A 16,793-nucleotide genomic window follows, 5' to 3' on the forward strand; every position below is an offset into this window, starting at 1 on the left:
TGGGTATTGCTCATACACAGCTGGATGAATTTTTATGAATAAGCGAAAGCAAAAGCAAAATATAAAATATAACCTAAACCTAACACACAACTCAGCTGACACGAGTTACTCTCATATATTTATATATTTTCTGTACGTTGTAAATACATGTGTAGTATATTTATACATTAAAGCTTATCAATAATAATAAAAAAAAATAGATTGTTTTAAATTTTTCCAGTTATGATGACTGCTCGTTCTTGTTATTTAATGAATTTATTTAAAAATAAATATTTATGTACTGCAATTAAAAATAGTAGACACTGTAGTACTCAAGAAGTTAAAGTAAAAGAAGTCAAACAAAGTATTCTTCAAAATTGGGGTAATTTTTTTATTTGTTTATTTACTTTGATTATTAATTATTGATAATACGCCAGAAATCTAAAAAAAATTTTAAGTTTTTATAAAAATAATACTTAGAATAATTTAAAAGTCTACAGATTCAAATTTTTATATGAGTGAATGTAGCAGGCATCAGACAATTCTTAAATTTTAAATAAATAAGTGAATTAATTAAAATAATGAAGTTTAAAAAAATGCGTGAACTAATTTTTCATTGATCTAATTGGGAATTTTTTAATTTTATTCTACTTAAATTTTACTTATTTATTTATTTACTCAAAAATTTAAAAAATTCCCACTTGTCAGTTACATTCACACTCATTTATTTATTTACTTTAATTATTAATTACTGATTTTATAAAATAATTCAAAAGTCTACAGATTAAAATTTTTATGATCTTGAAATTGACAATCAAAAATTTTCGGATTTTTTTTTCAACAAATCAATTACCAAAAAAATAAAAATATGCACATGTAGAAAATTCAAAAAACTGTAGGTGATATTTTTTCAAATATTTTTTATAATTTATCGTTTTAAAAAAAAATTATTAGTCGGTTAACTTCAGTATCATAAATTTTTACATTAATATTTTATTTATTTAATTGATAATAAAAAAATTTGTCTACTATTTCAACTTTTGTGTTAAAATATCAATTACACGTTTGTTAATTTTTTATACTTTAGGAAAATACTGGAAAAATCTTTATCAAGATTACAAAGATGTGGCGATTGACCTTAAGAAAGATTGTAAAGAACGACCAATACGTGCTCTATTTTATTTTTCATGTAAGAATAATAACTAATTACCATTTTATTAATTAATTAATTAAATAAGTAAATTATTTAACTTTATTTTTAAATTGGCTATTCTGCTTGCAGTGATTGGCAGCGGTTACTATTTTTATCGTGTTAACCCAGATGAAATATCGTTCAGAGAAGCACTGATGGAAAACACAGCGCGTTTGATGTTCGTAGCTGAAAGAATGCGTAACCCAGTGTCTGCTGAACATGTGTCACATATGAAAGAATGTTTAAATGAACAGATTGTCAGGAGATTAAGTTTAGGCGTAGTGTCATTTATTTGGCTGGACAATTACTCTGATTTATGTAAGCAATATAAAGTTACTTGCACGTATTTGAAGCCAAGACTTGTTGATTTCCATCACCGGATTGCTGATGTCGGTTTTCTCGGCAAGTGGTGGATATTAGAAAATAAAATGCAAGATTATGATATTAATAATAATGAAATTTAGTATAAAATATAGTAAATTTGTTTTATTTTTTTATTATATTGCAAATTTAGTTTTAAAATCTACAGTAGTTTTAATATAATTCTAAAATAAAAGTTATAAAATTATTAATTCATATCATTAATAAAAATATTAATGGTAATGAGTGATAAAGTTTATTAATTATCACGAGCGTAGACAATCGCTGTACGGCATGGAATATAAACAAGGATTCTGTGCGGACGATCGGCGTAAGGCTCAGGCTTCGAAAAATGTTTAACGGAATTGTCGACCCTCGATTCACCTCCAAATTGTTTGTCATCGCTGTTTAGTACGACTTTGTATGTCCCTGCTTGAGGAACTCCGATCGTATAATCGGGAAATGATTTTGTCGGATGGAAATTAAAAGCAAATACGACACCTGCACGGTCAAATACTATCACTTTATCATCTTCGTGTTTCCAGCTCACATAAGCCTACAAAAAAAAAATAAATAATGAATACAAAAAAAATGATAATAAATAATAAAATATTTATAGTAAATTAATTACAGGATTATCTTGTAACCAGCCGTATTTTTCTTCAAGTAAATTCATCTCACGGTCCCAGTTGTTCATAAATTTATATTTAAGTGATTCATCATCGACCAGGTGCCACTGTCGTCTTGCATAATGGAAACTACTGTTATTACCAGCGCGAGGGAAGTCAAGCCACTCGGGATGTCCAAATTCATTTCCAATAAAATTAAGATACGCTTCACCACCAAGCCCATGCGTGATAAGTCTTATTAAATTGTGCAAAGCAATTCCACGTGTGATGATGGGATTCGGCGGACTCATCACACTCATCGACGTGTACATTTCTTTATCCATAAGCCAAAAGGCTATCGTCTTATCACCGACTAATGCCTGGTCATGTGATTCGCAGTAGGCAACAGTTTTTTCCATCCATCGTCGGTTAATTAATACCCAGCACAAATCATTCATATTCCAATCTTCATCTTTGCAATGTTTTAAAAGTTTTATCCATTTATCTGGTATTGCCATACCCAGTCGATAGTCAAAACCAATGCCCCCTTCTTCAACTGGCCTATTAGTATTTAATAATTAACTTAATAATATTTATACATATTTTATTACATTGATTGTCTATATGTTTAAATTACCTGCACATTCCTGGCATTCCACTCACGTCTTCCGCAATAGTAATTATCTCTGGATATATTTCATGCAGCATATGATTAGCGAGCATTAAATATACAATACCCTCGACGTCAACATTTAAATTAAAATATTCATTGTAATCGCCGCTGAAACCCTGCCCGGCACCTCGAGAATGATAAAGCATTGATGTCACACCATCAAACCTACAATTACCATTTTTATTTATCATTAATACAATTGCACACATATAATACGCTCGTAGATTTTTAAAGGAGAGACGAAGAATTTAAATGATCACCTGAAACCATCGAAACGATACTCTTCCATGTACCATCGCAAGTTTGACATTAAAAACTTTAGGACATCATAGTTGCCGTAATTAAACAGTCTGCTGTCCCAGAGTGGATGGTCACCACGTGATCCAGAGTGAAAGAAACAAGAGTCGGTACCATCGAACATATTCAAACCATCAAGAGTATTTTTCGAAGCGTGAGAATGGACTAAATCCAGCATAACGTAAATTCCATTTTTGTGAGCGACGTCTATCAGTTCTTTGAGCTCGTCCGGTGTTCCATAGCGTGATGATACAGCATAGAATGATGTTACCTTTATTATAAATAATTAATTAATTTAATCTATTTACCATATAGTCGGGCCTCGTTAAAAGAACGTCAATTTTGTCGTTCTTTTCCTTTAATTAATTATGTGAAGCCACGAAATCGTAAATGTTCTTGAGGAAAATAAATTACTTAATTTATAATCTATATGTATGTACATTTTATCTCGATTTTAGTCGTACTGTTCGTAGTCTTATAGCGAGGTTTCGGCGCGAAATTTCCATTGAGTTGGTGGGAAAGTGTCCCAAACGAGTTTTAAAAAATTGAGGAGAAGAGTCTCATAACGCGTAGTCTTATAACAAGGTCGGACTGTATATATTTTGATAACACGACAAGTAATTTTTACCTGGTAACCAAATAAATTAATACTTGAAACAATGAATTAGAAATTTACTACTTTCAAGTACGAAACTTGAACCATTTACTGATAATGTATGAGGATAAATTGGGATAAATCAGAATGGATGAGGATAATCATGGATTTCAACGTCGGAAATCGCAAATCGTAAATCTCAAATTCGACTCCACCGTCCATCTTACGGCATTAAATAAATTAATACTTGAATATTTTTACCTGGTAGCCAAAACTTGCGTAGTAAGCGTGTTCCATTATAGCCATCAATTGTATGGCATTGTATCCTTGTCTAACAATACGCGGGATAATATTTTTAGCGAATTCCAGATACGTTCCAACACGCAACTCATTTGTTGCGATACCTACGTGACACTCATAGATACGTAAGCTTTTGGGTTTCTCTGGTTTAGTATACTGCCACTTATAAACCTGAATAAAATAAAAATAATAATCGTCAGTCAGCAGCTAAATTTAAATAAATAAAATTTAAAAATATGTAAACCTTATCAGCATCAGGATGATATACACGCTGCTTGTAAGTTGTTCCCTCAGTAACTTGATTCTCTGGCGATGTAACATAAGTCGCCCATGGACTCAAACGCTCAAATATTTCTCCTCTGTCATTTTCAACAATTATTTTTATTTCAGACAAATGCTTTAGTGGACACGAGCCATCTTCATTTGCAGGGAGACGTAATTCCCATTTTCCATACTCCAGCTTCGTGAATGGAGTACTTGTTTTATTCCAATTGTCTTAGATTATTTTTTTTCAACAATACAAATAACAAAACAGAAACAAAAATAAAATAAAACAAAACAAAACAAAACAAATAATAATAATAAAAAAATTATTCTTACTAAAGTCACCGGTAAGATATAATTTATGAGCACTAGGTGCCCATTCACGTGCAACTACTCCATTATTTTTATCAATTATTACTCCAAAATTTTCATAAGCGCGCGAAAATTTATCCAAACTTCCATCTCCTTTATTTATTTTCTCCAAGTAGTCTTTGAAAATTCCATACCTATAAAAACCCAGTCAATAAATACTTTTATTTAAATAAAAAAAACAAAATTACCTTCTCCGAATGTCATGTTCATGAAGATTCAAATACGGATCACGTTCTAATAGTTTATCAATTGCTGGTACTTCAATTTTCATTGGATCCATGCTAGACCAAGTGCCACCCATTATAAAAAACAAAGAAAATATATGACTTTTTAAAATAAAATAAAAATAATACGTCTGCTATTTATAAGTATCTATAGCAGAATAAAAATAGTTATGTTACTTTAGCCCCAAAAAATATATCAATGACATCCAAAGGTCATTTTGAATATTACATAAATAATAATTATCTTAATTCTCTCCTCATCTCTCATTCTTACATGTAAATATAATCCTCTCATATTTTGATCACGTGATTAATCTTGTTTTCAATTTATATATCATGTATAAGTATATTTATATTTAATTTATAACCCTATTTTGTGTACTCACTTTTTTGTTGTTTGTTTTTGGTATCAACTACTCGCCGGTCAGCTGATTTTTATCTATATATATATATGATATATTTATATATTGCAACGGTCGAATTCAAATATTGAGTTGATGAGGACAAAAAATAATAAATAAAAATGATGAGAATAAACGTCAAGAGAAAAAGACCCAACGAATTATTTGAATCCTGGATCGAAGAATGGAGAGAACAGGCGAGAATTAAAAAGTCAAATATGGAAGAACATTTTTCACGAGCGTTGATGTCATTAAAAAAATATCCACTGCCTTTGACGTCTGGAGCTCAGTGTATTTTACTACAAAATTTCGGAGCTAAGTTATGTAAAATGTTAGACAAAAAATTGGAACAACATTTAGGTAGAGACATAATCGCTGATAGAGACAAAATAGATGACAATATTTTTAGTAATGAGAAAGAATCTGGTGACAAATGTTCAGTACCGAAGACAAAACCTGCGAGAGCTAAAAAGAAACCTGGTAAACAATCAAAATTAATTGATGATAATTGTTTGTCATCAGGGCCTACAGGTATTGCAATTGATAACTTTTCTATGTTACCGCAAACATTTGACGTTGTTTTGTTGGTTGACAACAACGAAAAAAGCACAAGGTAAAGGAAAGTGTTACTGCTTTTTTTTTTTTAATTATTTATTTATGTTTTTGCTAAAATATTCATTTCCTGTTTCAGTTGTTCGCTGGATAAAAACAGCGGCAAGATTCTTTATGATGTAAGACATTTAAAAGTTGGAGACTTTGCTTGGATAGCGCGATGCCGGGCAACGAAAAGAGAACTAGTTCTTCCTTACATCGTCGAAAGAAAACGGATGGATGATTTAGGAGCCAGTATTAAAGACAGAAGATATCATGAGCAGAAAGTATGATATTTAATAAATTATTATTTTATATTTATTTATTTTAAAACTTGAATTTTTTAATTATAGTTTCGGTTAAGAAAGTGTGGGGTAGATAACGTTATTTATTTAATTGAAGGGTTGAGCAAATCACGCCAGCAATATTCGATGCCAATTCCTGTACTGTTTCAAGCTGCTGTAAATTCACTGGTGCAAAGTGGGTTTACTGTTAAATTTACTAAGAATCAACACGATTCCCTTCGTTATTTAACAGCTTTTACTACAGCTCTGACTCAACTTTACAAAGTAATTTGTTTTAATACTGACTTATTGTTCCAGTTATTTTTTTTTAAGTATACAATATAACATTAATAATTATTATTATTTTACAGGACAAACATTTAGAGAAATGTTCTAAAGAAAATATTACTCCGTCATCTCCGTCAGACGAGAAAGTATTTCTCATGGAATTCAATGAATTCAATCAATCGTCTTCGAAAACAAAAGTAATTAATTCAATTTAATAGTATATTGTGTGATAAGGGATGAAACAGCGGTTTCAGACAAGGCCGAAGTTGGCTGTCCGAGCCGTAGGCTGAAATCGTGTTTCATCTAGAGTTACTCGCAATATTTTTCATGATTACCTGCATTGGAACTCAAAGTTTCAGTGTCAGCAGCCAGTCAGAAACAAGTTAATTTAAAATTAATGGTGCGATCAGCCATCAGCGTAAGCGTAAATTGTCATTTGCAATTTAAAATTTAGCAGAAACTATAAATACTATTAAATATTCACACTAATTTTTAAAAAACTTGATCATAAAATCAGAACTATCATTTACGTAAATAAAATTAAAGGTCTGAAACTGCTACTAAATAAAGTATCAGTTTAAATTGTAAATGACTTTAGTCAGCAAGTTTGTCTCTGCCTGCTGACTGAAGACATTCACAATTTACGCGGTATTTGACAAATTGGCTTCTTACAACTGGCTATGGAACACTGAAACTTAAAGTTTCAATGCTGGTGTCACGAAAAAATTAATAAAAGACCTAGTACCCGATCAGGGAACTAGTACTCGATCACTCCATGAATTTGTCCATCTACATTTAGTAAATATTTATGAGTGATCGGGTACTGGGTCTCTTACTTTAAATAGAAAAAAAAATAATTTGAAAAATGTTTATTTCTGTAGGTTTATAGTGTAAAGGAAATGTTTATACGTCAATTGTTACAATTAAAAGGACTGTCACTAGAGCGTGCACTGGCAATAGTTAACGTCTACCCGACTCCATTTTTATTAAAAGAAGCCTTCATAGAAGCCGGCGCTGAAGGTGATAAACTATTAGCTAATTTAACATTTGGTCGAGTGAACCGTAAATTGGGACCAGTATTATCTAAAATATTGTATAAATTATATACTAGTGATCAACTTGAATAGATAAATAAAAAATATAATAATTTATAAATACTATATTATATATATTTTTTTATACAATATATTCATACATAAGTTATTGTTTTTTAATACGACGTGATAAAAAAATAAACAATAGAAGTAGACAATAATAGTAGACATGAATGAAGAGATTATTTATATACAAATCTATGAAGATGGTTGGGTTTTATCAACGGAATTGTCGGAAGCATCATTATTCTCACGATTGTCAGAAGAACTGCGAGCATGGGCTAGACTAGTCGAACTCAACATGATGGAAATTTGTTCCGGCAGCGGACAGGCAATCAATTGTAGTTGTTCTGTGTCGAAAGTACTCTGAAGGAATTGATATAATTGGGTGTAAACCCCTACCACATTATTGCGGATCGGTCTGAATAAAATGAATTCAGTTTCCCGATTGGCTAAATAAAGTTGCATCGACTGCTGAATACTCGGCAGCCTAAATTTAATAAAACGTAATGACTCATTGACAATAGCGGCTATTTTCTGTGGATCATTTTGCTGTTCATTGTTGGTCTGGTTGTTGTCACCAACAGCAGCCATCAATTTTGGGGACTTAACTTTATCCAAAAAATTAATTATAGGCTCAACGAGTAGTTGAGTTATGTGCTGTATAAATTGGTGACACGAAAGTTTGAGTTTCACATCAACGTGCTTCCGTGAATCGATGAGATGTTCCTTCATACGTGGGGCTCCTTCCAGAAAAAATTCCAGCAGAGCGTTATTTGACAGCGTGAAAAGTCTTGAACGTTTCTCAAGTAATCCATATGCTGCTGTTTTAACTTGAGAGAAGTCTAATGAGTATTCTTTTACTGTAAAATCAACTTGGAATGGCGCTATTTGTTCACGTAAAATAAGCAAATGTTTTATTTGGAATAATTGACCATCAAGCTCAGTAGCACGTGCGGTTATTTTATCTTTAGCACTCTCGATACTCTGAACGCAAAGAGTTATCGCTTCGCGACTGAGTGACTGAAAGACCGGACGGTCGACGCATCTGTAGAGTCTCGACAGACAGACAAGAGTCCGGCGCACAGTAGGATACCACATCCCGTGTAAATCAGCTGGTGAATTATTGAGATTAGATTTTTTGTACATCGGCTCAAATGTCGCGTTAATGTGACTGTTGTTGCGTCCCTGCTCCGCGGATGTAGAGTCGGTGTAGTCATAGTTCATCGTAGCGGCGGCATTGCTGTATTTACGCTGCCTAGTTTCTTCTCTGAGTGTTTCAGCGATGTCTTCCATCATTTTCAATTTATCCGGATATGCAAGATCACCGGGCGATGGATTGTAACCAACGACGTCTGACTGGAGGTAAAGATGAGCGCGGAATACCAATCGCTCTTGTGCGTCGTGAAGAAGCTGCAAGCATACGTTGCCGAATCCTTCAAGACACTCGCTATTATTTTGAACATGCTCTTCAAGCATTTCTATTCTAAGTATGCAGCATATTTCAGCCAACGTTTCCAGATGATTTATGTGGATTATTGATGGTCGCAAGGTGTCATATAGTGCGTTACACAATCCTTCCAAGTAGTTACCAAGTCCGGTTGATTTAACTGAGAAAAATTGATAAAACAATCGGTACTCATCGATGGATGCATGAAGTAAAAGTGCACAGGCTTGTCTAACTAGACTGCAATGATCTCCTTTGTAAGAATCTTTTATAGAAAGTAATCCCTTACGTACACTCGTGTCCAAGACAAGACCCCGTTTCATCAGATAGTACTGCTGACATTCACCCAATAAATTTTCGTACTCTCTGTTGTTGATCGACCGCTTCTCGATCAAGTCAATAATAGGTTTTATTTTTGGAAGTATTCGTTGAAAACGACCGTAAAATAATGCTAGAGCAGTATCTGCACATCCCAGTACTTTATTCATATCACCTTCTTTGATGTTGTTGCTGGTGAATTCACTAGGATTCAAAATACTGTCGGTCGCTTGATCCAATAAATCATGGATCCATTGCTGCATCATACTGATAACTTTTGACTGACAGTGGCGATATTTAATTAGGTAAATTTTAGCTTCTTTGAAGCCAATGTTCGTCTCGATGAAATCAATATTTGTTTCGATTGTGTTTGTGAGTTGCATAAATACGTCACTGCGTACTGACAAATTGGCCATCTCCAATTTATCCATTATGAAATGAGCTTCTTTGAAATACTTAACATAATTAACAATATTATTGTACGTGCTGTTTAATTTTTCCTGCTCGGATATTAATTGTTCAGTTGCATTGTGCAGAGTCATTGTTTTAACAGAAACAATCGCGTATTGTTTTGACAGTGCTGAAAAATCTTCCAACGTTTTTTCAATGTGCATGCACAAATGGTGACACTCGTCAGTGCGTTTTTTTAATTGCTCGAGATAATTAAAATAACGTGAACACTTTGCCGCGTCGTATCTTGCCTCAAGTACTCCATAATGACCAAGTAATTGTCTGTACGCTTCTATTTTATTATCCCCATCTTCGATTTTATTATCATTTTTTGAAATTTTTAAACTACTGCCGCTACTATTGCTATTACTCGTTAAATCCAGTTGCAATATTGCTTCTTCTAAATTATTTATTTTGGTTTTTTGCAAATGCGATAGAGGAGCCAATGCATTTTCTGACAAGTCCCACTTGGTTAAATTTATTGCAATATTATCCATGTTTATTTACAATATTACTGTCAATGTCTTGTGATAAATGGATCTGAAAAAAAAATTAATTTTTAATTTTAACAGACAACTGGAATTTTTAAAATTTTAAATAAACAAATTCATTATCAATAAAAAAAATTTCGAAAACTCAAACGAGGTACAAAAAATATGATGGTAAAGTTAGCGGACATCAATTTTTAAAACTTGAAATAATAAATTAGTGTTTATAAAATAAAAACTAAAAAATGCACGTTTAGAAAATTCAAAATTTAATACATGCATTTTTTAAAAATTTATTACTTTAATTATTTAATTTTTTTATATGTAATTTAAAAATTGTATGTCTGCTACACTTACACTCATCAAAAATTTTTTTAATTTTTTAAATAATTTTAATAATAATAAAATAATTTTTTTACAACAATTATGTTCGTAAAAATACGAAACTTCCGTCTGTTCATTTAATTTACATTCGAATTCAAAAATAATTTCACAGTATGATTTTTAAAAAATTTTTTTCCTTTAATTATTTCATTTGTTTATCAAAAAATTTATGAACTGTCAGATGTTCAATATTTCAACTATAAAAATTATTTTACAATTACCCATATAAAATATTCACCAGTTTGTTATTTGGTTATGTCATTTTATTTATTTATCAATTACTTCCACGTCAAATTGTCATTAAAAATAATTCAGACGTCCAATTTTTATTTAATTTTTTTTTTTAAACTCAAGGCTGATTTTCAAATTTAAATTTAATGAAACGTCGCTCCGCGAATGAAATTTAATTGCCAAGTAAAACGTGACGCTGATTGGCGGTCAGCAAAAACTCATCTAACCCCACATATTTCGTGATATATGTAACAATATATAAATATATTTGGCTATGTTTACAGTAAAATTAATACGGTTTCCTTTTTCTTCTTTATTATTATTTAACATAGAGTATAGTAGTGTAATTTATAATAAATTTTTGTAGGTTAAAGACAAATGTTGATTTACATTAAAGTTCATCAATGCCTTGACTAAATAAATAAACTTTTCTATTAAATTTACAATCAAAAAGTACATCTGTGAAACGTGCTCGTGGTAAAATAATAAACTTAATATTTTCATAGATTTATGACAAGAATAATCACTGGCTTTATATGGTATCATTTGTGTACTGAAAAAAAAAGTTATATATATATATATACAACTGATTAATATTATCAGTTTACCAATTTAAATTAAATAACAAGTTACTGTAGTGATTAATTGTTACGATGAATAACAAAAAACGCCGAAGAAAATCAGCATTTAGCCCAAACTCCAGAGAATCCGACTTTCAATCAAACAGTAGTAATTTTTTTTTCTTTTTACTTTGTATTTATTTATTTTTTTATTTGTTTTGTAATAATGCAATTTTTTTTTTATAGCAAAACAAGACAGTGCGAATGCTAATAACGGGTTGTCTAGTAATTCACTCACTAATTTATTAGAACAATACAATTCTGATAGTGATGATCAAGAAGAAACTCCACGGGAAAATAAGCAGTGTCTTGATGATAAAGTTAATGATTTTTTTAAGGTAATTTAAGTGCCTGTAATTATTTTTTAAAAATAAGTATATGTACTTTGGGATCTATTATTGATTTAATTGATTGATTTGTTTTTTTATCCTCAGGAAATTCAGTTTATTACTCAGAACACTCAAGAATCTCAATCGAGCGACACAACAGGAAAAGAAACGGGACAAATTCCCTCAAACAGACAAAGAATACCAGGCTCATGTAAGTTTAACACAATTTTTGAATAATAATTAGGGGATTCTACGTTTTCCGTGTCGCCGCTAAATGACTGCGAATTCTTGTAGAACTCGAGGCAATAAGACTTTCTTAAGGGGGTATTCTGGTGTAGAGGCATGAATTTCAAAATATACGGTAATTTTTGCCGTAAAAAAAAGGCAATAAATATTCTTACCATCCATATTTTCATAAGTTATTTATTAATATTACAAGAATACAGAAAAAATTCAAAAAATTAGCAGCTGATCAAGTGGGGGGTCTCGAAAAATTGGCACGTGACCATACCCATGATTCCAACCCTCCTAGCAATCGGAAACAAAAAAAAAAAGATTATTAATCTAGAGTAATGTCGCAATGTCTGGAACTACGGAAAAGTTGATTTTTTTTATTTCTACACTAGAATATCCCCTCAAAAAATAAAATTTTTCGATATCTCGCTTAGTTTTTGAGAAAAATGCGATGTTTTAAAAAAAGTGAAATATTTCATAGACATTAATATTTTTAATTTTTTTGTATTTTTTTTCGGAAAGTGCATTTGAAGACGAAAATTTAGAAAAAAAAATTTGTCTAAATTAGTCCATTTTTGAAGAAGTTATAGCTATTTGAAAAAAAGTCTTATTTCGTCCAGCTATACAAGAATTCGCGATAATTTGGTGGCGGCACGGAAATCGTAGACTTGCCAATAATTATTAATATTGCTTTTGTTTATTTATTTACTTATTTGAATTTAAATTTAAATAATAACAGCATGGCAAGAGTGCTTTGATGAATCTACTGGTTATCCCTATTACTGGCATACTGAAACCAATGAAGTGACTTGGGAATTGCCAAAAGAACTTGAATCAACTCGTAAAAATAACGACAATATTGTCCCCCAACAACAACAACAACAACCTAATCGTCTACCGAAATTACCTAACGATAAACCGCCGTCTAAAGTTAAAAATGACAATTCAGTACGGAATAAAAGTAGGCATAAAAGCGACACTGATAACACGAAACGGACTTCGTCTAAAAAGAAAAAGTCTAAACAGATGATCGATGACAAAAATGATGATTCCGATGACAGGTACTAATTTTAAAATACAATATTTTGTAACTTTTTATTTTATTTATTTATTTTTACAGTTATATTGAAATGATTACGTCGTTTGGTGATGATAACACAGATACTGATAAAAGTGAAGACGAAAAAACAGCTGATGAGTCATGGGTAAATTATTTATAGTGTTAAATATTTAAACAGTTTTGTTATGTCATAATTGATAAATGTTTTTTTTTTGTTAGACACTAAATAAATCAATACAACGCGAACGGGAACGAGAACGTGAACGAGAAACGTCAGCAAGTGTAGCCAGCAATGATGCTCGTGATGACGATAACAGCAGAGAGTCAAATCAAGAGAGTAGTGTTAAAGATTCTGTGAATGATCACAGCAGCGAAGAAACTTTGTTTAGTAAAAAATCAACAGGCAGTACACTATTTCCAGCTGCGTTAAGCAAAAATTGGTTTGTTGATAATAATTCTAAGGTAGATAGTAATGTTGAGCAAACAGAATTTTCCCAAACTTGTGAATCACAAGATACTACTGAAAAAAGTGAAGCACCAAAGATAAATCGGCCTTTAGAAAATTTGGGTTCTTCTATAAAAGGGTTTCAAAGAAAAAGACGTATTGCTTTTGATGTTCTGACAATACCAAAAAATAATGACGAACGTCTTGGTTTAGGATTTGCTAAAACGTTGCCGTCTGTCAGTACCGATAATTCGTCAAAAGAAATTAATGCTGAAGATAGAAAACGTAATTTAGGAAAATACGCTATTGACTTTATTAAGGGAGAGACGTTAGAAGTCAACAATGAAGTTGTTAAACCGGATAATTATATACCCGGAGATCAAATACAAACAATTGTAGATAAATTAAAAATTTTATCTAAAGAGGGATCGACGGTATCAGCGGCTCAAGTTATGAGTATTCAAATTAAAGCATTGATGAGTGCGTGGGAAGCCGGCGATTTAAAAGATCGTTACTTTTATAATTGGCTTGCTGACACTAAAAAAGAAGTGAGTCGGTTGGAAGAAGAAGCCGCTCCGTCCGAGTGGGACTATCAGTGGGATTCAGCTAATAAACGTTACCTGTATCGTAATAAAATAAATGGCGACACTCAATTAAATTATCCAGACATAATTGGTGGCGCTGAAGAAATGGAACTGTGTACGACGCCTCCGCCTACTAGTTCACCTATCGAGCACACTCAGATAAAATCAATTGATTCAATCAAAGATGAAAAATACGATTTAACACAATCGAAGTCTCTTAATAATGACGATAGATCAAATGTAAATAGTCACAAAGATCCTGAAAAAATTGAAAAATGTATTTCATCTGCTGGTACTGATGACAAAAAAGAAGACGCGGACCCACAAAATTTGGCGGCACCTTTGCCACCACGGATATCTATTCCCAGTCCACCACCGCCACCGAGAATAGGCGCTCAGGATTTACAAAAGAATCCAAATAAGGCCAATAAAAATAACAATGAAGGTCAAATTAATACCACAACAATGCATGCCATAAAAAAAGACCATACTGAAAATGTATATACCAAAAATGAAGTTAAAAATAACAATATTGTATCTGTAGAAAGTATTGTCGCGCCTGTACGTGAAACTTTACTAACATCAGCAGCGCAAATATTATCAGCGCCAGTGAACACATCCCACATTGAGCCTTTGCCACCGGGTGTTGATCAATCAGAGAGTCCATATGCATTAGCAGCAGCAACGTTGAAATCACCGCTAATATTTCCGGGGAATCCACATCAGGCAAATGCTCCGATTTATGCGTCAGCTCTGACAGATCCAACAAATATTTCAATAATAGGACACCACCATCCGGCATTGGTACACAACCAACTTGTACACTACCCAGTTTATCATCAGCACTTGCACGATCAAGCGATTCTAGCAGCCGCCAATAGATTTACTGGACAAGATGCTGTCCAATTAATGCTCCATCATACGGGTATTTACGCAAATACCCAGGTGATTACAAAACCTCCTATTAATATGAAAAAAGAATCTTTAGGATCAATTGTTGATTCATTTTACAATGATATTGCTTCATTGGAGTCACGTAATAATATTATAAATGACAAACAAATAAAACAAGTTGCAGTTCCGTCAATGAAATATCAAGAATCCTCGTCGTCTGCGGATAAGTCGGACTCAGTCTCGCCTAATATCTCTACGACAACAATAACAACAGCAACAACACCGGGAACAGGAGCAACACCAACAATAACGATTGCTGCTGCTACTACTGTTAATACCCAGACAACCAACACTAATTCTAGTGGGGTCACTGCAACAAATACTGTATCTGCTAATGCTCCTGTTGATTTGAAAGACAAGAAAAAGAAAAAAGTATGTTCATTTATTATTTATTTACTCATTTAAGGTTCCACCATGATATTTCCCCAGACGAAATCTCTCCACGACAAGATCTCTCCAGGACAAAATTTCCCCAGGACAAAATCTATTGAACACGATCTCTATAAACGAGATCTTATCATAATCAAAATCACTGAATGTTAAATTTTTGAAGTGATAGTATGGCCATTAGGGATTGGACTGATAAAAATAATTTTAGAAATTTTATCCTGGGGAGATTTTGTCCAGAGAGATAAAGTCGTGTTACCCTCATTCAATTGTTGTCTTTTATTTAAAATTTAATTTATTGTTGCAGGTTAAAATAGTTATAAATAAAAAACATAAGCAAGTATCAAGCATGGTTGCCAAATGGAAAAAGGCCCAAAATTTTCAAGACATTCATTAACTATTTATAAAGGAAAATTGATTTATTGTAAATTATTAATTGTCGTTGTGTAAACGACTGTTTTCACTGTTTAAGTGTGAGAAGATTATAATTAATTGCTTAATTATGCATTGTAAAGTTTAAAAATATTTACAACCACCTAAAACTTTATTACTAATTAAACTTGTATAATAAATTAATAATTTAGGCCAAGTATTTTATAAGAAATTTAAAATTAAATGATATTTAGTCGCTAAATAGAATTTATTATATATGTAAAATAACACCGTATAAAATTATAAATAGTTTTAATTTTTAAAATTGCTAATTACTCTTAATATTTTTATTTATTAAATATAATTATAAATAATTTTTAAAAAATATTTAAAAAATTGTTTTATTTTAAAATTCACCAGCAGACTCAGACAAATTTAAAACTTCAAATAAATAGAGTGAATAATTTAACAAATAATATTTATTAAAAATGCATGATCCGGAAGTTAACAGACGATTATAAAAATATGCACATGTAGAAAATTTAAAAAACTATAGGTGCAATTTTTTGAAATTTTTATTTTTTCATTTTATCATTTTTAAAAACATTCAAAAGTATTGGACGTCGGTTAATTTCAGTATCATAAAAATGCACTTATTAATTTCAAAATTTTTTAAATGCGCATTTTTTACAAATTTTATTTTATTAATTATTTACGCTATTTATTAATAATTTTAAATTTGTCTGATCTTTGGTACATTCACACTCATAATTTTTAAAAGAATATTTTTTTAAATGACTGTAAGTGTAGTAGATATGAGACAAATTTTAAATTACAAAAAAACCAATTAAACAATTAAAAACATGAAAATGAAAAAAATGCGCATACTGATTTTCAAATTCTATAAAAGTACATTTTTTAAAATTTTTTAAATTAACAATTGTCAGTTACATTCACACTAATTTTTT

At 31.3% G+C, this 16,793-nt stretch overlaps 5 protein-coding genes across 13 annotated transcripts; 3 read left to right on the forward strand and 2 right to left on the reverse strand.

Moving 5' to 3' along the window:
- The first annotated feature begins 15 nt into the window (after nt 1-15).
- Nucleotides 16-1,774, forward strand: LOC130666841 (mitochondrial import inner membrane translocase subunit Tim29). Of its 2 annotated transcripts, XM_057468151.1 has the most exons (4): nt 16-132; nt 221-361; nt 1,067-1,168; nt 1,262-1,774. In XM_057468151.1, the coding sequence occupies exons 2-4, from the start codon at nt 223-225 to the stop codon at nt 1,633-1,635; spliced, it is 615 nt and encodes a 204-aa protein (XP_057324134.1). In that variant the 5' UTR covers nt 16-132; nt 221-222; the 3' UTR covers nt 1,636-1,774. The 2 variants fall into 2 exon arrangements, with proteins under 2 accessions (XP_057324134.1, XP_057324133.1); XM_057468150.1 differs by having other exon boundaries at nt 73-361.
- LOC130666817 (1,4-alpha-glucan-branching enzyme) lies at nt 1,656-5,392 on the reverse strand. Of its 4 annotated transcripts, none has more exons than XM_057468116.1 (9): nt 5,251-5,392; nt 4,829-4,921; nt 4,605-4,774; nt 4,249-4,499; nt 3,966-4,175; nt 3,073-3,380; nt 2,777-2,977; nt 2,163-2,700; nt 1,656-2,087 (listed from the first exon to the last, which is right to left on the reverse strand). In XM_057468116.1, exons 2-9 carry the CDS (start codon nt 4,918-4,920, stop codon nt 1,791-1,793), a joined length of 2,067 nt encoding a protein of 688 aa, XP_057324099.1. In that variant the 5' UTR covers nt 4,921; nt 5,251-5,392; the 3' UTR covers nt 1,656-1,790. The 4 variants fall into 4 exon arrangements, with proteins under 4 accessions (XP_057324099.1, XP_057324100.1, XP_057324097.1 ...); XM_057468117.1 differs by having other exon boundaries at nt 5,139-5,253; XM_057468114.1 differs by lacking the exon at nt 5,251-5,392 and adding an exon at nt 5,042-5,060.
- Nucleotides 5,388-7,590, forward strand: LOC130666828 (crossover junction endonuclease MUS81). Its single transcript, XM_057468136.1, has 5 exons — nt 5,388-5,878; nt 5,957-6,143; nt 6,210-6,425; nt 6,512-6,625; nt 7,310-7,590. Exons 1-5 carry the CDS (start codon nt 5,388-5,390, stop codon nt 7,553-7,555), a joined length of 1,254 nt encoding a protein of 417 aa, XP_057324119.1. The 3' UTR covers nt 7,556-7,590.
- On the reverse strand, nt 7,572-11,123 carry LOC130666815 (conserved oligomeric Golgi complex subunit 3). Of its 2 annotated transcripts, none has more exons than XM_057468112.1 (2): nt 10,848-11,123; nt 7,572-10,277 (listed from the first exon to the last, which is right to left on the reverse strand). In XM_057468112.1, the coding sequence occupies exon 2, from the start codon at nt 10,232-10,234 to the stop codon at nt 7,721-7,723; it is 2,514 nt and encodes an 837-aa protein (XP_057324095.1). In that variant the 5' UTR covers nt 10,235-10,277; nt 10,848-11,123; the 3' UTR covers nt 7,572-7,720. The 2 variants fall into 2 exon arrangements, with proteins under 2 accessions (XP_057324095.1, XP_057324094.1); XM_057468111.1 differs by having other exon boundaries at nt 10,831-11,123.
- Nucleotides 11,124-11,264: 141 nt separating this feature from the next.
- LOC130666809 (formin-binding protein 4-like) lies at nt 11,265-16,134 on the forward strand. Of its 4 annotated transcripts, none has more exons than XM_057468087.1 (7): nt 11,265-11,569; nt 11,647-11,798; nt 11,895-12,000; nt 12,763-13,084; nt 13,144-13,228; nt 13,303-15,057; nt 15,185-15,354. In XM_057468087.1, the coding sequence occupies exons 1-7, from the start codon at nt 11,494-11,496 to the stop codon at nt 15,200-15,202; spliced, it is 2,514 nt and encodes an 837-aa protein (XP_057324070.1). In that variant the 5' UTR covers nt 11,265-11,493; the 3' UTR covers nt 15,203-15,354. The 4 variants fall into 4 exon arrangements, with proteins under 4 accessions (XP_057324070.1, XP_057324071.1, XP_057324069.1 ...); XM_057468088.1 differs by having other exon boundaries at nt 15,191-15,354; XM_057468086.1 differs by adding an exon at nt 15,761-16,134 and having other exon boundaries at nt 11,274-11,566; nt 13,303-15,438.
- Nucleotides 16,135-16,793: the final 659 nt, after the last annotated feature.

This window comes from Microplitis mediator, chromosome 4 (genome assembly GCF_029852145.1).
Source record: "Microplitis mediator isolate UGA2020A chromosome 4, iyMicMedi2.1, whole genome shotgun sequence".
NCBI classification, from domain to species: domain Eukaryota; kingdom Metazoa; phylum Arthropoda; class Insecta; order Hymenoptera; family Braconidae; genus Microplitis; species Microplitis mediator.